The following is a 23,749-nucleotide window of genomic DNA, read 5'->3' on the forward strand; positions in this document are numbered from 1 at the left end:
CCCCTGCAGTTGGCAATGCTCCCAGTGAAACCTCGCTCAGGATATGTTAACCCAGTTATCCTGAGCGGTACTTTGACCACTTCTACAACGACTAAGGGAAGTCTGCCCAGGCTGTACCATCCCCATAAAACACAGCATGACGTTGCAGGCTTTTCCTCTGCCTAATCGCCTTTGCCACCTCTGCAGTCAGCCCTGATGCATAAGCACTTGGGACATTTAAGGTTTCACTGAGCTCTCCCACAGCCTGGTGGGACTTAGCAGCACAGCAGCCCAGGTGCTACACCATCCCTGGGGCCCAAAGTCACAGACCCCCTTCAAACCACCCACCCCACGCTTCAGAGGACACAGAGACACCAGGTAGGTAGCATTTATTGTGGAAAGTCCAGTACCGGCCCAAGAAAGGGATCTCAGATTGATCTCCTAGTATTAAAATTAGCATGACTGTAATCTAAGATTATATTTTACCTGCAACATGTCCCCTCGCTTAGTACCTCGTTCATGGCTCACTAACTCAGCAGGAAGGACTGATACACCCGAGGAGTTACAATTCCTTCATAGTGGTAAAACCTTTGAGTGATGCTGTGCTCCTACTATGTCCCCCCATGCTAAAAGCAAGCTGTGGCCCCCACCAGCAGCCCTTCCTTGGGAGCCATGTAAGGACCAGGATCTGGTGTCCAAGCCAAAGACAGGGCAGGGTCCTTGCAAACACTCCAGCCCGCTCTGTAGCGGTCATTTCTGCCCCACAGGGAGCTGCTGGGGGAGGACTACACAGCAGATATGGTCCCAGCTGGCCTCCAGCCTAGCTTCTCCTTAACCAAGCCCTGGGCTTTTGGGGCCTGCAGTTTGCTGTTTGTAAAGAGCATGGGGAGAACGATCTGACTGCACACATGCACCCCGCCAAGACAGGCTGGCTGGGTTTTGTTCCATAGGCTGTTACAGTCCCTGAGCATCCCTGAGGGAATGTGCAACTGCAAGGCAGGGTGCTCACACAAGGCCATTCCCTGCCCAGGGATTGCCACGTAGGAAGAGCTTCGGCAAGCACCTCGGTCCTCGCTTCACCCGTGTGACTGGTGACAGCCTCCCACAGTCTGCCTGTGAAGACAAACCCGTGGCCACGCAGGAGGCTGTGTATGGCACACGCAGAGAGACCCAGGCTCATCCACATGTGTGGTCTGCTGGAGAAGAGCCGTCTGTGTGATCCATCTAATCGAAGAGCAGTGTTTTGATTCAAACTAGTTCCTATTGGTTCTCCATTTGTATGTGCCTGCTAATACTTGAATCATGTACCCCTCAGTGCCATCCACCCTCATTATCACTGGATTTTTTAGCTCTATTACAAAGCACTGCCTGCATAAGGTGACTGTGTAAACATGCATCAGCCATACATCAGCCTCCTGTGGCTTCATGCTTCGCATCTCAGGCAGGCGGTGTGATGGGGAGAGGGCCGGGCACCGCGGCATATCAGGGGTTGTGGTCAGTGGGGTCACACTTCAGCATAACTTTTACCCCCTCACCCCTCTTCGTGGCCTCAAATGCCTCAAGAGCCTTTTCCAGGGGGAAGCGGTGTGTAACCAAGGGCTTGACATTGATCCGCTTGGATGCCAGCAAGAAAATTGCCACAGGCCACCTGCAAGAGAAATAGCGAGCAGAAGATGAGAGCAGTCACCAGCTTGGAGCCCTAAGGAAAGAGCATAGAGGAGCCTGGCTTCATTACAGTAATTTCCTCAGCCCAGGCAACCAAGGGAGTTTTGCCTGGAAATGATCTTCTGGAGAGGGAACCTCAAGCATCAGGTACGTGAGCTGGGACACGCCAACTGCTTCAGGCTGTCAAGCACCATAAAGGCAGGCAGGGCTATACGCAGACAGCTGGCTGTGCTTCACCCTGGGGTGTTTTTACCACGCTGGGCAGCTAAAGTCCACCACAGCCACTCTCACTTCCCCTCCTTAGAGGAAAAGGGGGAGAAAATATGATGAAAAGGGCTCAAAGGTTGAGATAAGGACAGGGAGATCACAATTATCGTCATGGGCAAACAGACTCAGCATAGGGAGACTGATGTCATTTATTGTCCATCACTAGCAGACTAGAGCAGTGAGAAACTAAAAACTAAAAACACCTTCCCTCACACACCCTCTCCTACATCCTGCCCCTGAGCAGCACAGGGGACAGAGGAATGGGGGCTGCAGTCAGTCCCTAACACTTCGTCTCCACCGCTCCTTCACGGTCCCTCCCTGCCCCTGCTGCACGTGGGGTCCCTCCCACGGGATGCTGTCCTGCCCAAACTGAGCCTGTGGGGGCTGCCCACAGGCAGCAGCTCTTCAACAACTGCTCCCACACGGCTCCGTACCACGGGGTCCATCCCCCAGGAGCAAACTGCTCCAGCACGGGTCCCCCACAGGCGGCAGCTCCCCCCAGACCCCCTGCTCCTGCGTGGGCTCCTCTCCACGTGCTGCAGCTCCGGCCCGGGGCCTGCTCCTGCGGGGGCTCTCCATGGGCCGCAGCCTCCTCCAGGCCACATCCACCTGCTCCACCGGGGGCTCCTCCACGGGCTGCAGCGTGGAGATCTGCTCCATGTGGGACCCATGGGCTGCAGGGGGACAGCCTGCTCCACCAGGGGCCTCTCCACAGGCTGAAGGGGAACTGCTGCTGCGTGCCTGGAGCACCTCCTGCCCTCCTGCTGCACTCACCTTGGAGGCTGCAGGGTTGGTTCTCACTCTTCTCTCCCAGCTGCTGTTGTGCAGCAGTTGTGTGGTTTTTTTGTTTGTTTTTCCCTTTCTTAAATCTCCTCTCATACAGGCACAACCAGCATCGCTCATGGCTCAGCTCTGGCCAGCTGCTGGTCCCTTTTTGAACTGTCTGGAGCTGGCTCCGATCTGACATGGGGCAGCTGCTGGGCTTTTCTCACAGATGCCACCCCTACAGCCCCCCTGCTACCAAGTCCTTGCCACATAAACCCAATACACACCCTCAAGAGGCTGAGTAAGTGAAAATCACAGGAAAAAAAAGGATATTTGAAGCACTGAATGAAAAGCAAAATTGCTGCGTGCTGCTCTCCTCTTGTTCTCCCTCCTTGCTTGCAGACTGATTGCTGTGGAGTTCAAACTCACCAACTCAGTGCAGGGAGAAGAAAAGAGAATTTCGTCAGCTTCCAACCTCTTCTTTGGCAGAGACTCACTCAATTTGATTGCCTTGCCATTCCATTTCAATGGGCCAAATTAGAGCGATGGGAGATGCAGCAGCTAATCCAATTCCCAAACTGCATACTTAAAGATATCTCTCATTTTAAGGAGCTTGGCAGTGGCTAAGACTAAATCCTATAAAGCTTTCCTGGAAATCAACCTCTAAAGACCAGACAATGATTCTTGCTCAGCTAGCAAGAAACGGAAGCTCTGAGCAGAGCAGAAGCCAGGCTGCAAATGTGCAATGCTGTGTCTCAAGCCCCGTAACAAGACTAAAGAGGACAGCTGGGTTTCTCCTGCCTTCAGTGCTAGGCCAACTTTCAGTACACTCAAAGACCTGCTTGTCTGCAAGCTGTGCAGTTCAGTTCTCCGTAGAGAGTGCATATGCCTTCAAACTGGCTCATGCCATATCTTCAGCTCCAGCAAAATATGAAGACTAAACATGGCTCTTGCTCATGCAAGTATGCACTGATCTCCACCAAGACTGATGATGTGGTTTCCTTCCATGACGAGCAAGGCGAGCAGAGCCAGGCACCACCAGCAAGGCTGGGTATGCATGGCTTGGCACAGGATGTGGCATTTGGGATTCTGACTCTTTGCCCAGAATTAAGATTCCCCATATCCTTTGCCTCAAAATGGACAATACAACACTTAGGAAGGCAGATGCCAGCATGCAGACAGCTTTTCACAAAGCAGTGTGGAGGGCCGGTACCAGGCCAAGCTGCTGCTTAGATACCTCCCAGCACAAAGGGTTGAAAGCAGCTAAAAGCTTTGTTGCTCTCAGGCAGTCTTCTCAATGAGTCAGCTCACTTGTGGACAAGTCAGTCTCATTCAAAACACCTCTAGTACCTCGACTTTCCTTTCTACAGGGCACAGGAGTTGAAGGCACAAATGTTAACTACGTATTTTTTTTTAATTTTGGCCTGCTTGCTTGCCACAGAGCAAGGTTTTTTTTGTGTCTGTACCTCTCTTTATGCCAAATGGTGCGTGAAATGGGACTGTAGGTGGGCTGGTTGTTGTGGTCAAGTCTGTAGTGAAGGGCTCTTCCAGGAACCAAGGGATAGAATGCAAGACATATCAGACAGACAGCCTGCACTGCAGCGCTGGTATTTCAGAGTGAGTGAAATGAGGTTTAACCAACTGTATGGAAAAACAGCCTTTTCCATGCCCTCTCTCTTTGTGGAGAGCAAGAATTTCTTAAGGACATCGAGGATGAAAGACTCAGAGACACATCAGCCCACCCAGCCCTGCACAAGACTCACGTGTTGCAGTAGCGGAATATCCCCCGGATATCCACCTCCCGCACAGCAGCGTTCACGATGGGCACGGTCACCATCTCAGGCCCCAGCCCAACCAGCACCAGTGTCCCACCAGAACGAGTGGCCTGAAGAAAAGACACACAAATGCATTATATTTTGCAAAATGCAATTAGTCGCCAGAGCCTGCTCAGCTGTCTGTAAAAAAATAAAGCTGTTCTTGTATGATGGACCGCCTGGGGCACGGTGGAGAAGCTGGGGAGAGGCAGGATGCTGTCAGGAGGCTCTAAGTGTGAAACATGTGATAAACAAGGCTTAAAAACAATCTTTCGAAAATCCCTGAAGGATTTTGGTATCTAAATCTCATTCTGAAAAATGACTGGCACTTAGAAGTACAATAAGTACTTTTGGGTTTCAGTCGCAGAGATTTAAAACATCTAAGGGGCTGATGCTTCACTGGAATTTTTGTTTTGGCAGCCTGTCCCATTTGTCTCTTGTCCTTTCACTGCCAACCTCTGAGAAGAGTCTTCTCCACATCCTCCCTTTATGCAGTTCATGACAACAAATTATCCTGTCCTTAACTGCTTTCTCCACCTGATGGAATTAATTTTATTAATTATTCTCCTTACTGGGACATAACGAAAGACCCTGTCCTATTTGTACCAGCTCCCTGACGCTGCTGTGTTGCCATGCTTCGGTCTGGGGTGTTACTGTGGTCTCTTTGGTAAACAGTAAATCAGACAATTATCTGCATGCTGTCTGCAAAGACCAATTTTTTTGAATCACCTCTCCTGGTTTGTAGTCTAACAAGCATCTTCTCTCCCCTGCACTAAAAAGACTGAAATAAGCACAGGGGTAGTGAAACAACCATCACTCACCACTGCAGCCCAGAAAGAGAAAGCAAAAGCCAGCACTGCTCTAGCCTGGGGACAAGTGGTACTCACGTAAATGCCAGCCTGGATGCAGGCTTGCACTCCTGTGCACTCCACAGTTATCTCAGGCATGCAGCCAAGCAGACTTTCCACTTTGGAGGCCACCTCCTGCGGGGTCTCGTTCTTTACCTGAATGGTGAAATCTGCCCCCACCTCCTTGGCTTTTTGCAGGCGAGAGGCAGATAAATCTGCGGAAAGACAAAATGTCATGAACTGGAGCATTATAAAAACCAGAGGGGGAGCAAGGACCTCAGCTTGCAATCTGCTTCCTGCCCATCTGACGTCTCAGCAGGGCGACCTCGTTCGGTGACCAGCTGTCAAGTACCTCAAGATAGTTCTCAAGGATTTATGCAGCCCACCCAGACCAAAGGGCTTCCCAGCCTTGATGTAAGTCAATGACCACCATCAAGGAGCCCTGCTGGAAGCATACTTCTCTGTGGTCTGAACATGGGTTCACAGGGCAGCACACAACTAGGAAAGGAAACAGTCTATCTACATTTCCTCCCTGAAATTCACTCAGGCTTCAGTGAGGAGGTAAGGAGGAGACCTGTTCATTTTTTTGGGAAAGCAGAGAAGTATGAGCAATGAAGACACTTGAAAGACCCAGGAGATGCCAAAGTCCTTCCTACAGGGGAAGGTGTCCTTCAAAGATGCTAGATTAAAACCTCGCAAACAAAATTCACACCACACGAAGCAGGGTCCAGGTGAAGGAAGAGCTGCCACCACTAGACTCAAGGTGTGTCTTCTAAGATCAGTTCATAGATTTCTCAAATTCACTTCAGCACTGACGAAGCACCAAGAGGCCAGAGTGCTAAGACAAATCTGCAAGCCAAGCTTAACTCCAAAGGGTGTGTGCATCGATCCTGCAAGCAGAAACAGCCATGGCCAAGCACTGGCACACAAATCCTACCTGTGCTGCCATGCCTGACCTGGGCTAATGAGTGCCACAGTCCTGATGCTCACAGCAGAGCAGAGGAACCTCAGTGCAGGAAAAGGCAAAAGGCAGTACAGGAACAACGCTCATCCTGCTTGAAGTGCTGCGGTGTCTTTGCAAAGCTACCACTGCCTAATCCTGCTGCTGCTCAGTGCCTCTTGGCAATCACCCTTTCATGAGGCAGCTTCACTAATTCACGTGGAACCTCAGTCCACTAGTGAAAAGGGATGGTATGAAAAACACAGTGCACACGCTCAGCGAGTTAACCTGCAGTGAGGCAACATCCCAACACTCACTTCTTTTGCATTTTCCTTCCCTGGCTCTCAAGGTGCTTGGCTATTGCTGACACCATCAAGCACATCTCTCTAAAGGGCATCTGCAGACCAAGACATGGTCACTTTGACTTTGCTCCCCAACGCCCACAGATGATGTGTGTGTCCTTTCTTTCACATGATGCTACCCAAACCTCTCAGGCACCACTGGGGATCAGGACATCTCCAGAGATGAGGAGGTGGACAGAAGAAAAGAAGAAGCATTTCTCACGCAGAAATGATCTCTCTGCCTGCCAAAGCAGTTGTCTAGAGGGGCGTGTGTTTGCACTAGAAAAGAAGTTTGGATCGAAGGTAGAAACTGGGCTACAGCAGTAGACCCAAGGTGGAGGGGTTGGCAATGTCTCCTGCCAGAGGTCCTAGGCTTGAAGACAGAGAAAATCACGCCTTTCCCAGAGGAACACTTCTCTCCAGGACACACAGCACACCCACCACAAAGAGGAAAATACCCTTCTCACCAGGACACAGCATCTCTTCCAGCTTCAGAGAAGTCAGAGATGGGGCTGGAGTGGAGGAAACTATTAAGGAAGAAGAGAAGGAGAACTGGAGACAGAGCTATAACCGTGGCGAGGCTGCTGCTCTGACACGAGCCGCTCTGACTCAGCCCCAGCACTGGAAGGAGGCAAGGCCAGAGGACCTGCCCTGCTCCTCATGTGGGGAACGTGACGTTACTGCCAGGGCAGGCGATGGACGTGTCCCTGCCGGCAGCGAGAGGGCTCGGGAGGCCAGCTGCAGGCACACCCACCGACATGAGCACCCAGGAAAGCTGCGGAGGGAGTTTCAAGAAGGGAGAACAAAGGGTAATAAAATGCAGACTATGTAGGAAAACCCAAGGATGGAAACTAAGCGCAACATCACCCTGGAAGCCCTGCCGTGAGCTTCCTCTCCTGTGGCAGCAGGAGGCATTAGTCACCTCTGCCCTTCCCAAGCTCCGAGCGTTGGGCCCCGGGCCACGTGTATGGTCACGCTTGACATAGAGCTGCACCCAGAGCCAGCAAGAGCTGGTATTTTTGAAGCACTTGAAGAGCTAAGGAGCAGTTCTGCCTGGCATGGCTGGTGTCTCCCAAATCTCACAGTACAGCAAGGATGCTCCCTGTGAAGCACCCCAGACTGCAGCACACGTAGCTGGATCCAACCGTTTGCATTACCTACCCATTTGCTAATGTATTTTATACTGTCTCTTTGGCAGAAATACACCCAGAGGCGGTGTCCTGCAGCAAAGGAAGAGACAGCCCACCCTGCCAGCCAATGCATTTCAAACTGACCACAAAAGGAGCTCCCAGGCTCCAAAGTCTCTGGAGAAAACCCACACTTCTGCAGTTGGCATCTAGTTTTCTGACCCACTTGTCAAGGAAGTCTTTGCATAGGAGAGGAATGCAGGACACAGCAACAATACCATCAGACTCAGTCAGGACTCTGGTAACATCTTTGTGCACTTGGCCTAAGTGAATCACTGTTCAGCATTTACTAAAGCTGCTAGATCTGCACATTATCAAATGAGAAGGCTATCGTAATGTCCAGAGCTCAGACACTTGAAGGACGGAGTCGTTCAGGTTCTAAACGTTACTGTGGCAGAACCCCACATAGCTCTTGGGCAACTGTTCAATTACAGAATTAAAGGGTTGCATCTTGCCTTTAGGCAGAAATTTGTTTTCACTTCCTGGCTGCTGGAGCTAATTAACGTTTTCACTGCCAGACTAAGTGGCCCAGTCTTGTGTCTCTACTCCCACAGAAGTTATCAAATCGTACTTAAGCCAATAAGTAAATTTAACCAGCAAATATCCTTGAAGCTGTTACATATTCTATGTTGATCATCCTTCATAAAGGAGCTGCATTCAGTCCAGTTATTCATCTTCCCTAACATTGACTTCCCGGATTTTCAGAGGCATTGGCACCCAGGACTTCAGACTTATACAGTACAAGCGGAATAATTTCCCTTAATTAGGAAATATTAAGTGTACTTTAAGTGACAGAGCAAAGCAAGACAGCCTGATACTGTCATACAAATACCCAAACTGTCACTTCACTTGCTGGGTATAAGGCTGCTCTTTTACATGCCTTTAAGGAGAAAAGCAGCTTTTCAGAGCAACAACAGTGTCCACAGCAAGGCAGCAGGACAGGAGAAGGTTGCCCATAAATATCAAGCACACCCTTAGCAATGGAGTGGAGAAAGCTGTAGATCCTAGGGAATAGGAAACAAGGAGCCATGCACAAATTCAGCTTCAGCACCCAACCACCAGTCATTAAATACATCAAAAGCCTCCCAAAAAGGAAAAATGTCAGCCTTCTGGGAGAAGTGCAAAGGTTATCAGAAGAACTAATACTTTGTACCAGGTAAGCTGCCATAGCTAGTAAGAAAGCCAAGTTCTGGTTCACACAAGCCTTTGGGAAAGGTATGGCCAATTGTTAAGTCTCTTGGAAAAGCCAGCCTTTCTTAAGGAGTCACAGAGAAGGGACCCGACCCCTCAGCAGCGATGAAGCTTTCTCAAATTCACTGAATCCAGCTATGCCAAAGGCACTCAATACAGTCATAGGAGGTGAGTTCTCCCCAGGTCAGAAGAAAGCTCTTCTAGCTATTTCTACATTTGCGTGTAATTTTTCAAAACAAACACAAACATTTAAAATAATGAGCTTTCAGTGTGCTGCACAGACAAAGCTCTTCACAGACAAACACATCATAAAAGCTCTGTGCGGTGAATTAAAAGAATTTGATAGCAAAGGACAAGAGAGCCTTTGTGAGCAGACAGTCACCTCACAGGTATGGGCTCCTGAAGCTGACGCAAAAAGCAGTTCCTTGAGAAGCACAGCAAATTCCCCAGAGGCAACAAGCCAAACTAAACTCTTTTCTCAGCTCGTGTAATGTACAAATATTTGACTAGAGACAGCACCTACACGGGTGTCTTCGAGCATCTCAGCCTGCCAGGTGGGGGATGTGGAGATGCCTACAGGTCCAGATCATTAGCTAGACAAAGGCTCAAAGATAAAAAGGGTTTAATTCACATAGCCAAGCTTGCTCACCCTACAAACCAGGTACCAGGAACGGTACCTGGTTTCTTATGGCCGCCTGGAGCCCGGTGGCACGTACTGTTCAGATCTGACTGCCAAAGGCCCCAGGAGCAGTTCACAAACTGAGGCAACAGCAGCTCCCTGCTCTGCAGGGAAGAATATGACCAGACAGGAGCAGGGCTGCGGCAGCAGGATGAACCAGCAGCCCTACCACCCCCTGCCAGCTCACCAGTCCCTTCCCCACCCAAGGACTGGGTCACCCACCAGCCCCAGCACCAGCTCAGCTCTGCAGCAAGGTTCCTCAGATGTGATTCAAGAGGTAGAGTTGATCTTCCTGCTATAGCAACCATCATCCTCAGATGACAACACTTAGCAAAACGTAAGGCCTGGACTGATTACATCCACTAAGCACACCCCAGCAGGGTGGGGCCAGCAGAGCAAAATATGCCCCAGACTCGGCAGCAAGAGGATTTGGGGAGGAGAAGGCAATAATCTGCCTTAGGTTTTGACACAAGCTACTACTGAAGGATGCTTCCGCAAAGGCAAGAGGGTGGAACCTTAATTCTGTCTCTCAACTTGAAGACTGGAAAACAATAACTGAGAGGTCAAAGTAAGCTTCGTTCAAAGCAGAAAGATTGAGGAACAGCCTTCTGAAAGGACCAGGTTGGGACTTCATCCTATGAACACTTCAGCAACCTCTGCTTGTTGTCTAGTCATACCTGTAACTGCTCCTCCCAGCCACCATCACTCAGAAAGGTTCAAAGAGTAGCAGTGGGAGATGGAAATACCATTTCCAGGCCATGTTCAGGTGGAAATTTTAATGAGGGAACCTTATGAGGTTACTCCAGCTGTCAGTTCTTCTGGGCAAGATACGCAGAGAAGAGCTTGACCTTTGAGTAGAGGTGGAGGGAGCTGGGCTGGGTTAGCATGGCAAAGAGAAGGGGGGATCGAACAGCTGTCTGCAACCAACAGCTGCAAAGAGGATGAAGACAAACTCATTTCAGTTGCTGCAGAAAATGAAAAGGGAAAGAGCCACAAATTGCAGTCTGGGAGGTTCAGAATGGGCCCCAGGAAAAGCTTCTTCATTAGGAGGTGGTGCAGTCCTGGAATAGGTACCCAGACAGGTGGGTTCCCCAACTTCAGAGGTTATCCAGACCGAGCCAAACAAAAACATGGCAGCAAGCACTAGTTGGACTAGATATCTCCAGGACACAGGATTTCTGAAATGCAGGGAGCCTGAAAAGGCCATTTTGATCACTGCAGATAACCAGTGGAAAATGAACCCCCCAGCAGGACAGCAGCAAGAACAGCAAAGGAGGACTGGAGAGGGACAATGTGGCTGGACACAGAAAGGACTGTGAAAATACTATGTACAGGCCACCACTTAGCACAACAAGAGATAAAACTCTGCTCGTAGCAAAGTTCCAAGAATAGCACCAAGCAGGGTATAAAATATGCTGGATCTGCCTGCCTTATCAAGGTGAAGATTAGAAGCAGATAAAATTAATGTTTATAGGCATGACATAGAAGAGGAAAATATAATAAGCACGAAATATAATAAGCAAGAAAACTTTATCTATAAATCAAAGGCACAACACAAACCAAAAGCTGAAAGCTGAGGTCAAGAAGAGATCAAAACAGAAATAAAAAGAAAAGAGCCAGTGATCAGAGGCACCATGAGCAAGAACAGCATCTGTAACTACAAGGCCTGTCATACAGATGCATTGCCTCTTCTCAATAGACCTCCTCAAAGTCTGACAGAAGTCTAGGGCTTGATCCAAGGACCACTCACTAGCCTCTGGTTTATTCTTAAAGCACTGTAGCAACTCCACCCGCACAACCTGTCTCTGCTAGAAAGGAGAAGTAATTAGCCTGGTCCGCTGACCTAGCAGAGAAATACCAGTTGCAACCTGTATGTTTTATAGATTCCAATTAGTGCAAAGATCAATGTCTTCTCCTGGGGAATGAGATGTGCTTGGGATGCCCAATGGAATATTAAGGAACTAGTCAAAGTGTTTGCTGTATTATGGGAAAAAGGCACACTAGTAAGTGTTTAAAGAACTTACCTGTAACTACCACAGTTGCTGCACCCATCATCTTGGCAACAATCACATTAACAAGGCCAATTGGTCCTGGGTACAAAGGGGAGGAAAAGAACATATACAACTGTCAGACAGCACCAGCCATAGGCTCTGAAGGTGCCCAGAGCTCGCCATGTTCTTGGGCTAAAGGAAGCTCTGAAAGTGTTTCCAGGTGGGCAGCTCTGGGATCACAGCATCACCTCAATCCCAGGGTAGTGAGACAAAGTATTGCTACAAGAGGGACTCTGCAATGAAAACACCACCCAATCCTCTGCTCCCTCAAGGTGGAAGGAGCAGTGTGCCCCTTGTACTTTGTCTTCGGGCTGCTCGAAATGCAGCGTTATAGCGCAGCATGGGCAAGAACAGACTTGAGGACCCGCGGCACCCCCGTAACTCTGCCATGACCCACACTTACAGCTGAGCCTAGAACCACAGCGTGCACCCTGTCCATCGCCCCCCACACCACAGCTGGCAGAGAACCCAAGGACTGAGTATGTTCCACCATACCAGAGCCACACACGAAGACTTTGCTTCCCAGAGTGACTCCCGCTCTTCTGCAGGCATGGATTCCCACCGAAAGGGGCTCAATAAGGGCCCCTTCTTCAAAGGTGACATTATCTGGAAGCCTGCAAGAGCCAGACACAAAACAACAGTCACCGAGGAGGTTTATGAAGGTGATGAGGAAAGCAGTGATACCTGAAAACCAAACACGGGTCTAAATCACAGCTGCAAAATACACTCTTACCCATGGCCTGAGAGGTGCAGGGCTGGAAGGCATTCCAGGTTATGTTTTCTTTTTTCCCCACTCTGAAGTACCATCAAGTACATTTCAGCCATTTACCAATGAGGTCTGCCTAAGCACCAAACAGAGGGACCCACAAACTTCCCCATACCATCTGTCTGGTGCTTGGCAAGTCAACACTAAAACTCTTTTGCTGCTCCTTCCATTTGGAATAAACCACACAGCTGCAAATGCATCACCCCAAATGCTGCGCTACATCTGGGACCCATCGGTGAGATCCCAGCCCCCTCATTTGGGCCAAGTCATCTACCTCCACAGTTCAGCAAACATCTTGCTGCCTGCAACAAGCCAATGGCAATGACACGTAAAGCAAAGGCAGCCAGAACCAGCTCTCCTCATTGTGCCCTGGATATGATGCATCAAGTGTTTCAAACAGTGGACTGGTTTCAGCTGTGCACCCTCCCAGCAACCAGGGTAAATGTGTACAGAAGGTATCAAAACACCTTTTGGACAGAAACAGCAGTGTAATGCAGCAAGCAGAAGTGACAGAAAAAAGCAGAGTGGTGTGAAACTCCTCTGAAGTGACAAATAAATCCCAGACTTCCAGAAAACCACCAGTGTGGCCTCTCACACAGCAGGTACCAGGACAGTCCTGGGAAGCTTGAGGTCAGAGATCAGCCAGGCCAAAAGAAGCCAAAGTAACGTAAATGACAGTTATGGGAAGGCAGCTGTAAGACATCCACATGTCCCTTATCTCCAGGAGGCTGACTCCAAGAGTTTGGTTGCCTGAGAGCTTGGCATAACATCCTTCAGAAGGACAGACAATACCTGCCCAAATGTGCAAAAGCCCACTGAGCTCTACCATCAACTTTTCTTGGAAAATCTGTGCAGAACAACTTCCTGCTCTTGATGCTCTGCTTCAGATGGCCATGGCATTGCTGAGCTGAACCCAGGAGCACCAGGCTTTGTATTTCACAGCTTAAGCAAAAACGTTTAGCCAAGTAATATCCCCAGTTATTCACACTGGGGGAAAAAAAGCAGATCTTTCCTTAGAAGACAGCTACAAACCAGCCAGTTCCTCCCAAGCAAAAACTTGTGATATGTTGTTAGCAAATGTTATTTTACTGGAACACAAGAACCAGTGACAGGGGGTCTGGGCAGCAAGAAGCTGGGCCCATGCAGACCAGCATCTCATTCTGCAGCAGCTGCCTGTGACCCACTTAGAAAGGAGCTTCCTGCCTGAAGACTCTCATGAGAAGTAAAAGCATTCAAATGCCTCCTTCAGGATAACTTGATCCTGAACGCTACCTCTGCAGACACCAAAGACAAATCCTGAGGATGTGCAAGGAGCTGCTCCTCCCTTCCTTCTCATGGAAGAACAAGCTCCACGCAGTCTGAGAAACAAAAGCTCCAGAGAGAGACCAGTCTCATACGACCACTACCTTACACTATTTTAACTCCCTGTGTAAATATATTTAGGTGGGTACAACGTTGCAGAGGCTTATGCAAATTTCTAACATATTAATTTGCCAGAGGACTTAAACACACACTTGCGTTTAAGCAAACGCGTCAGTCCTGCCACAATTAAAAACACACTCAAGTTTGATCAAGTGGATATGAAAACTGATGTGTGATGCTGGCAGCTTAGTGGAGCCTCTCAGGGGCACATAAAAAGATGAGCTTAGCAAGGACACTGCTTTCTCCTCCTCTTTTGCTGTAACTAGGATGACTTTGTTTCAAATGCTAGAGCGAAGTGTCAGCAGTTGATACAGTGCTTCCTAAGAAGCAACAATAAAGCCAGCTCAGCTCAAACAACCAGACAAAGACCTTCAGGCACCGGTGTAAGAAGGCAAAGATATAAAAAGACAACAGAAAAGAAATCGAAGGCAGGGACCAAATAAGAAAAGGAAAGTAATTATAGGGTAAAACAACAGTGACATCCCAAGAAACATGCTAGAAATGTCTGTTTATGTCTGGCACCAGAGGGGATAGCTACACCTGCCTGATAAACCCTTTGCAAAGTGGTTACCATCCGAGCCTTATACGTGTTATTCATGGATCAGAAAGCAATAAAAATTGTGTTCAAGTAAAGAACGCTCACTGTGACACTCAAAAGGGCCAAGGGCAATTGCTTCAGCTATTCCCCCCGGGGAGTATCTATTGCTCCGCAGAGGGCGCAGCGACTGACTTGTAGCAGTAACTGGCACTGTGCTTGTAGTAGCGGCACAAGTTCCCATCGTCAGGAGGCGTCGCGCAGAAGAAGATGGTTGGAGACAGGTTATAGCGGCCAGTTTTGCAGAACTCGTCTGTTTCTCTCGGGACGCCGGGCTCGATGGCCACTCGATCACCTGCCAGGATGAAAGGAGACTGTCAGTCAGGGAAAAGGTGGGCACACAGGTACAAGTAGCTGAGAACAACCACAGAAGAGAGCATGAAACCCTGGCACAGAAGCATGAGGGACATCTGCTAACTGAGAAAGATCACACTGCACACAGCAGGCAAGTTCCTAACACTTCCTTTACAGTGGCCTCACCACCAAGATCTTCACAGTTACACAAAAAGAGTTGGTGTTTCGGAGGCACAGACACCGAGCAGATGGAGGCTCAGTCACATACAAACCTCTCTCCAGCTGCCATGCACTCAATCTTAGCAGATGAAAAGGCAGCCCTCACCCCAAGCAATCGCATGGTGATCACATTTTGTTCAGAATCTCTAGTCAGAACAGGAAATAATTATGCCAGAGCAGGGGAGCTCTGCTGGCCACCAAGCTGCCAGCTGGAAGGACCTGCTCCTTGGCAAGGGAACTCAAGATGCAGAAGTGGCACCCAGGAACCAGGCAGAACTCAACAGGGAACAGAGGTATCTTGATGCTACAATACTGTAGTCCAGGTGGCTGGAAGGACACATTGCAGGACAAAGAATAATTATTTAATTGCAATTACAAGGCAGAATGGACTAAGGTAGACAACAGTGGGACCACATTGCAACCTGCAAGTACACAAGGGACACAAGACAGCCCTTTTTATTTGGCAGAGGAAGCCAGCCAATGCCAAATCTCTCAGTATACCTCTCCACCAGGCTCTTAATCAGGCACAGTGACAAACAAGAGGATGGATCAAAGTAAAGATCCATTCTAGCCCACTACACCGTTGGAGATATGGCACACAGGGAACATCCAGTAAGAAGAGGAGCAGGATATGCTGAATGTTCTCCCAGCCTCATTACATTCACTTCTGGGGACTCGCAAGCATGTGGTTTCTCTGTATTTAGCAACCCTCACCAATTTCTCTGTCAACTTCCACCACGTAATCTTTTATCATCTTTCATGATCCTTTGCCAAGGAGACCGGTAGGTCTGCTACATCTTAGGTGAACACCACACCCAGATTCTATTGTCCTTTGCTCTTACATTGGAAGAACCAGAGAAAACGTGATCTTTATTATCTTTAAGATAGTATTTAAGAATTATAATCTTTAGAAAACAAAGGTTGTTTAATATTACAACCCTCTCCCTGTCCTCCATCAGCTTTCAGACGTCTGTCATGTAACCTGGAGTTGTCCATTTAGCTCCTAGCTTGAGCTCCTAGCTTAGTCAGTTGTCAATGATCTGCTGCTCCACATCTCCGACCACCTTGTTGTCCTCTGAATCTTTTTCACTTCTTTTACATTGCTATGGAAAGGAGGAGAAAAGACCTGCATGCAGAGCTCCAGATGTGGGGGTGCACACAGGGTGCAATGACATACTCTGAGCCTCTGAGCCTTTCCTAACGCTGATTTGCATTTTCTCCCTTACTGAGCCAACAACCCCACGCACTGTGTCGGAGCCAACAGCCTCACTCGTCAGCAGTGATGGTCAGCCCATCCTTTTAAGGTACAAAGCTGGTTTTGTTTCTTCTGCCATGGGCACCACTTTATGTTTATCTGCATTGAATTTCACCTGCACCCCATTGCCCAGGCACCCTTAAAGTCTCTCTGCAATGCCTACTAACTCTCCCTTGTCCTCTTCACTCCGCCTAACTTGCTGTCATCAGCAAACTGCAAAATTCCATTTTCTAGGACATTCATGAGCACAGCAAACTGTAGAGGTCACAACACAGGGCCTGGTCCAGTTGCTCCAGTGACCTCTCTCCACTGCAGGAGGTCCATTGCTCCTTCACAAACACACACAGTGAAAAAAACATTAACAGCAGGTTGTTGGCAAGAGTACATGGTTTCTGAAGCTTTCTCTAGCTTATTCAAAAGGCACCTTTTATCGTTGTGCACTCTGACCTGCATTAAAATAAGATCAGAGCAGCTCAAGATATAGTAAGATATCAAGATATTCCTAAAAAACACCATACGCCACTGCAGCCAAGTTGGGTGATGCATAGCACTGCAGCACTCTTGGAAGGAGAAGGTCAGACCATGCAGCTCACAGCAGATAAATCACTACCACGGAAAGGCACAGCCTGCTATCACTGCATTCACAGGAACCGATTAGCAGGAAAGCAAATAAAAAGAGAAATTTGATTCCTGTCACCTGGTTTCAGATGAGTTACTCCTGATCCCACTTTGACGACAGTCCCGGAACCTTCATGCCCCAACACCATAGGATCCTTTACAACAAAATCCCCAATTCGACCATGCTGCCAGTAGTGCACATCAGATCCGCAGATCCCAACAGAATGCATCCGCAGGAGGACCTCTGCCAGAACAGGATGAAAAGTACCTTGTAGAAAAACTTACCTTCTTGAGCACTGGGAGAGAGTCATGTTTGCTGTCCCTGCACCCCAGAACCATGGCCAAACCAGCGATGAAACATCCACATTTACCAGCATTGAATAAACGTACCAGAACCACACATACACGCTTTAGGACAGATGGCATATTCATGAGACGCCTGCTGAAATATAAAACTACAGAAGGATTTGCACCTCAGGAAAGCTTAAAATATGGGGAGACCCCTGTCAATGAAAGCTAGTACAATCTAGGAGGGGCACGACTATTATTGGAGCAAAAAGAAAAGAGCAAGCCCATTTAATTTCTCCCTAAGCTACAATTTCATCCCTGGAGAGAGTTAGTGAATCAAATTCCTATCAGCCTATACACCTGGTCTACTAATATTTAGTCCTACAATTAGATCACTTGACCAGTCCCAAGAGCTGTGTCATGTCAAATACATGAACTGATGAAACGGGATGCAAAAAAAAGCTGGATAATGGGATGTATCTGTGGCTGCTCCAGCAATTCTTTTCAAAGGGAAACACAGCATTATCTGCTTCAGCTGCAGATTTTTTTTTCTTGGATTATTTTATACTTTCTCAGAAATATTTTATGTTTATAGTACCATGGAGATACAAAAGAGAATGAGAAAAGAAAACAGACTGGCAAAGGCAGCAGGCAGAAGCAGTCACCTCTAGACCTACCATTGGGACCCGGTTCTGGGATCGGACGGTTTTCCTGTGGACAAACAGAAAAAGAAAGGGATTCAGGTGCTTGTGCACAGCAACGGGAAAACCTTGTGGAAAGTCAGTCCAGGTTGCATCAGTCAAGTCCACATGCTGATCAGGTTTTTGGTTCTGCCTGCTTGGTAAGACACTGCTGTGGAACAAGGCAGGATATAAATGTGCAGTCCACACTTCCTCGCTAAGCTCACCTTATTTTTCTTGCACAGAGGCGTAACGTGAGCATCCAGGAATGAGCACAGTCAGTTTGTAAACCCACTCTCTAACTTACTTTGCAGTAACTTCCCCTTCCCTGCACAGACAAGAGCCATGTACTAAACCTTCCTGCCCTGGCACAGCCTCAAGTTTCAGCTGAAGCCCTCACCCCACTCACTGAAAAAAAAAAAATAAAAAATCAATCTTACATAATCGGGAAGATTCCGAGCTATGTATTTCTGTGAAGTGGTAATATTTCAATGTCTGTAATATTATAAATAACAGAAAATATTTTTTACTATAGAATAACAACTAACTGTATAAAACAATTGTAAATATAGTGTAAACCACATTTAAAGTCATGTCTTCTTGTAATTGGCATGACAGATCTGCATGGGATAAATGATAAATGCCGGCTTATAGAAATAGTTGCAGAGGGCTGGCTATTGGCCACAAGTCATCCTTCCACCCCAAAGGTCTAAAAACATTTCTTCTTCACTGAACTCCCCCAGCTACTTCAAAAGACAAAGGAATAATTTTGTTGGGTTTTACAACACCAAGACGGCATGATGCAATGTTGCACCACTGCACACAGCACTTCCAAACACCTCTGAAGTTTAGGGTGAAGGAACTACTGCAACACAGAAAGGACCCACAAATTTCCCAGCTTTAAACAGGCTCAGCCATACATTTCTTCCTAACCTCAAGAAAGAAAATGGGAATACATTCCATTTGTTTTCAAATCAACAAGAAATCCACCTAAAACCCACCTTTAGGGTCACACCTCTAAGAAAGTCCCCACCAAAGTTTGCTGTGCTAACCACGAACTCTTTAGAACCCACTTGCTGCTCACATCTTCATGCATCCTCACGCCCTTTGCCCACAGCCCAAAACTGAGCACAAGACCTTTGAGCAGACCTCTTATTGACAGGGCTCCTGTTTAAAACCTGCAGCTAATAGGAAGAATTTGGTGGACATCACAACAGTGAGCCCATGGCTGGTTATCGTCCCTTGCAGCGTTACCTCTGGCTGTATCTTTCTGCAAGAGCATCTTAGCAAGGCAATTGACGCCTGGATTCATGCGATGAACAATCACTTTATAGCTTCTAACTACACCAATTAGAAGCTGCCACACAACAACATTGGATTTTCTGCTGCTCTACTGCAGAGAAAGTGGGGTACTCCTCCCTGCTTTTGAGGAGTGCTGTTTTGCATTTAAGCTAATTAAATTGCATTCTCAACCCATTCTTCGTACTTCACTAATCTAAATATCAGAAAAGCAAAAAAAATCTAGAAAATTAAAATTCCAGCAACAAAATGAAATTTAATGAGTGCAAAAACAGACACAACAATCCTGAAGCTCATCTGTTACCAAGACCGCAACCCCGCTGACTGATTACACAGGGACTGCATCACAACTGAGAACCAGGGGACGCGTAAATGGGGCAAGGAAGGGAAAGCTGGACAAAACCTGATGCATACGTGCAGCTCACACAGTGCAGCTCTATTAAAACACCTGCCGAATAGCTACAGTGCTGCCTGTGGTCAGGATGGCCCAAATTCTGTTGACGAGAACATAAACTGAAGCACAGCCCAACCTACTGAAATTTTCAATGCTTAGAACTGCACTTATTTTTGTGGGGGATGTTTGTTTTGTCCCACCAAGGACACAGTACAGAACATTAGTTTTAAAAGAAGTTGATCTAGATGTAGCCCCTTATGTAAAAAACGTCTAATGTGTGTGCAGTCTGGTAACACATCAAAGGTACAGACTGCCTCAGATATCTCAAAGAGATCAAACAGAACAGTCCATGGCTAGAGATTAAATAAAAAAAAAAAGCCAACTTTTAGCTGAAAATGTATATGTGGGATTTCACAGCTCCCCTCTCAAAAAAAAAATAATATTTCTTTCTTCAGTAATATCTGTACTGAAAACAAGATGTTTTGGTGGAAAGTGAATCCTCCAGCCTGATTTGTAAAAAATAGAGTGACCCAGCTGGAAGCATTTTCTGGACACACATTCTGTTTGCTGTCCATTGTTCATGGAGAAGTTCAGAGACAGCAACAGGTGTAAGTGAGGATGTAAAGGAGATGTAGCAAATGTTTTCTGTGAAAGGAGACATATTTAGTGAAGACATGGTAAATGCATAAGAAACAATACAACCTGAGGTGGCAGCAAATGAGAGCCCATTGCAACTGTACAAGATCTAGAGGAGAATTAACAAAACAGACGCCAATACATTTTCACATAACACAGCCCAGCTACTGAATGACTCACGGTGACTCTCCAATGGCAAACAGGTGCCCAGGATTGAAGAAGGGTGTGGGGTGCGCATTACAGGAAAGATGATCTCACCTAACTTTAGCCATCAATAATGCAGATAAAAAGCTCAGAGTTTACTGTCTAAACTCCTTACGTGATCAGTGGGGCAAAGCTATGAGGGCCATTCACGCTGTGGCAAAGAAACACAGAGAAGCCTGAGAGGATCACAGCTCGGGAGGGCTGCCCGCAGTGCCAGGGGAGCACTGATGACCACCTCTGATGTCTCTAGCAGTAAGAAAATCCCAAAGAAAATTCATGTCTGGGTGTAAGCCCCTTCAGAAACCACAACACAGATGGGATGAGCCAGCATCCGCTGTCACAAGTCTCATGCACCTTTCTGAATCGCACGACTCTGCGAATGTGTTCCTCCAATAGAGGGACCGACCCAATTCTCACTTCCCGTGGCAATGCCTTTTACTCCTAGTAGGAGTCAGGCCGCTGCCGTACGTTCTTCAAGCGAAGACTGCAGATGTGTCAAAGCTGGCAGGGAGCCACGCAGGAATTACCCACACGAACACCGCCTGGCCTTTGGCACGTGCTGCTTGTGTTGTGCAGATATGGTAAAAAATCAACTGTTTCCTTAGCAATCAGCCCCCCAGGCGAGCTGCTTAGGTGTCCAAAGTTCGTGACAGCTCTCCTGCCAACTCCGTTTGTACAGAAAACTGCCTGTCACTGTTTGTCCACGCAAACCTCACCGCTCTGACTTGGCACACACCGAACCGCCGAGGTACAAACCCCCGGCAGCCCCACACCCGCCTCGCCACCCGGGAGCGCCCCGGAGAAGCAGGCACAGTTTGAAGCCCCGATGAAAAGCAAACGCCCCCCTGCCCGCCTGCAAGGCTGCGCTGAGAGGCGCACGGGGCTCGGCTCCTCCGAACCCTCCTGCCGGGCAGCGTTTGCGTGCGGCAGCCGGCAGCAGCATGTCGCCTCTCGCTTGCTGGGAACGCCTTTGCTCGGGAGTGCCCGCCGGGACCAGGGGCTCCGTCCCCTCCTTCCACCCAGCGCAGGCCGCGCCGCTGCCGCCTTGTGCGCCGCCGGGCGCCCCGGGGAGGCCGCGCCGCCTCCCCCCGGCCCCGCGGGCCCTGCCCGCTTCCCCCCCCCCCCGCCGCCAGCCCGGGCCCGGCCGCGGCGCTGCGGGGCCGTCCCCGAGCCCCGCTCCCGGTCCCGGTCCCTCCGCCCGGGCCCCGCCGAGCCGAGCCGAGCCCCGGGCCCGCTCCCCCCCGGCCCGTACCAGGCGCAGGTCCCCGGCTCGGTGCACCACCACGGCCAGGTTCTGCCCCGGCGCCGCCATGGCTCGGCTCGGCTCGGCTCGGCTCGGCGCCCGGGTCCAAGGGCCGGCGGCGGGGCCTCCGCCGGCGGGGCCGCCCTCTGCCCCCGGCCGCCCTCCGCGCAGGGCCCGGCGCCGCCCCCAGGCCCCGCGGCCCCTCCGCCGCCGGGGCTCGTCCCTCCGCGGGGGCAGCCGGGGAGCCCCGCTCCGCCCTCCCGGCACCCGCGGGCGGCGGGGGAGAGCGGGCTCGGTGCCCCCAGCCCCGGCCCTGCCTCGGGCCTCGTCCCCCCGGTGCGAGACGAGCGGGGGCACCCCGCGGAATTCGGCAGGAAGTCGGCGAAGTGCGGGCCCGAGGCCTGGCCTGCGCCACGCGGAGCGCTCGTCTGAGCATCGTTTGGACGAGGAGAGCTCGGTGGCCAGGATCGCTTTTTGGGAAAAAGCCTGAGATTTCAGGAGGTTTCAGGGATAAGATGCTTTTCCACCTGGGATCTTTTGCGAGCGGATTTGGCAGAGATATCAAGGAGGTCGTTCACGCCAGTGTCCCCAAGCAGCCTGAAGCGAAAGCTTTTTGAGCTGGCACTTCCTTGGAAAAATAATAATAATAAAAAATGCTCAGGATGTGTCATGCAACAGTTGACAGAACCATTTAAAAATAGCTTGAATTTCTAATGCTCCTACGTTTTCCTGCTGTATTTGCTTGCTTACAGGAATGGGAGTATCTATGAACTTGCTTTTGTTTTTGTAACTGCATGTGACCTTGAAGGCAGACCGGGGCTGATAACGTTTCTCGTCTTCATATCAGGGTCAGCTGTATCAGTCATTCATGGCAATGCTTATCGGAGCAATAGTCAGCGTGTAATTAGTGGCCATGAGCAGTCCCTGTGGTTATAACAAGCGCAGGAGTGTGTGTACGAGGGAAGCCGTGATGAAATGTGTTACTCAGTGTTTACACACCAATACAGCTCCTGCTGAGTCCTCAGTGGAACAAGCCAGAGTATTTACATTTCTGCAAATTGCAGAAAGACGGTGAGAGGCCACCTCCTCCTGCACACGCTCGTTTTTTTGAGGCACCAGCTCATGGCTCCCCTTTGTGGGACGTAGTGCTGTTAGCCTCCAAACTACGCTTTGCAGAGAAAACCGCTGATTTTCAAATAAAACCCTGAATAAGCAGAGTTGTCCAGAATCAAGCATGACCAGGGATGCCTATGAAGCTGGCGATTTCCATGCAGCCTAATCCCTCCTTTTGTCACAGGAAATTTCTCACAGGCTCAATGTTTGTCCCGGATAATTTCTCTGTTTGAAACCACTCCCATTTCTCGGAGCCCCCTTGCGATAGCAGCTCTGGCTCCTTGCATTTTGCAGCGCACACCAAGATTTCCTCTGTGTGTAACAAACGGGCCCAGAGCGACAGGCCAGGCTGATGGCAGGTGCATTCAGCAAGCTAAAAAAAGCGTCTTTCAGTCACCATGTGCTTTGCCTTACTGCAGAAGTGACTTTTCTGCTGCTTAAATGTGCTTTTGCGCACCAGGGGATGCTTTGAAGAGCCCAGCAGATTTAAAGTTCTTCAGTGCCGTCTTCTCCTCTTCCAGGAGGAACTGGTGGTGCTGGCTCTTCTCAAGGTGCAGTGATACCCTCAGCCAACACGGCCACGTGGCCAGACAGCCTCTGCTCCCTGCCCTGCAGCAAGATGTGGAGGAAGGTGGATCCTTGCCAGCGTTTGGGCAGACAAGCACCTTTTTGTTGAGGCAGGAGAACTGGTCCCTTCAGCTTTTCTGCTCCCCTCTGCTATGACTGTCAGCACCGGGTCTTTGATGTCCTCCCCTTCTCTTTCCCACTTTCCTTCTGGATCAGGTGCACTTCACATTTTCCATATTTTCTCTGCCAGTATTTGCTGCCTGGCAGGTAGGTCCAGCGTGCAGACTGAGTCTGCTCTTGCTTCAAGATCATAAGGACTTTGCCAGCTTCAATAAAGTCCTCAGGCATCCTGTTTTAAAAGCAGTTTTGAAGCTCTTGCCATGGCCTATTTCTCTTTGTTTGCCTTCATAACTACCTGGCAAGGTCTTT

General features: G+C 49.2%; 1 protein-coding gene across 2 annotated transcripts; it reads right to left on the reverse strand.

Annotated features, from left to right (window-relative positions):
* Positions 1 to 353: 353 nt before the first annotated feature.
* SORD (sorbitol dehydrogenase) lies at positions 354 to 21,823 on the reverse strand. 2 transcript variants are annotated; one of them, XM_083849646.1, is made up of 9 exons: positions 21,650 to 21,823; positions 17,862 to 17,895; positions 16,976 to 17,140; positions 14,646 to 14,805; positions 12,223 to 12,341; positions 11,701 to 11,766; positions 5,378 to 5,508; positions 4,440 to 4,561; positions 354 to 1,627 (listed from the first exon to the last, which is right to left on the reverse strand). In XM_083849646.1, the coding sequence occupies exons 1-9, from the start codon at positions 21,707 to 21,709 to the stop codon at positions 1,462 to 1,464; spliced, it is 1,023 nt and encodes a 340-aa protein (XP_083705772.1). In that variant the 5' UTR covers positions 21,710 to 21,823; the 3' UTR covers positions 354 to 1,461. The 2 variants fall into 2 exon arrangements, with proteins under 2 accessions (XP_083705772.1, XP_083705771.1); XM_083849645.1 differs by having other exon boundaries at positions 5,378 to 5,553.
* Between the last annotated feature and the right edge of the window lie 1,926 nt (positions 21,824 to 23,749).

The sequence above is a fragment of the Anser anser genome (genome assembly GCF_964211835.1).
Source record: "Anser anser genome assembly, chromosome: 10".
Classification (NCBI taxonomy): domain Eukaryota; kingdom Metazoa; phylum Chordata; class Aves; order Anseriformes; family Anatidae; genus Anser; species Anser anser.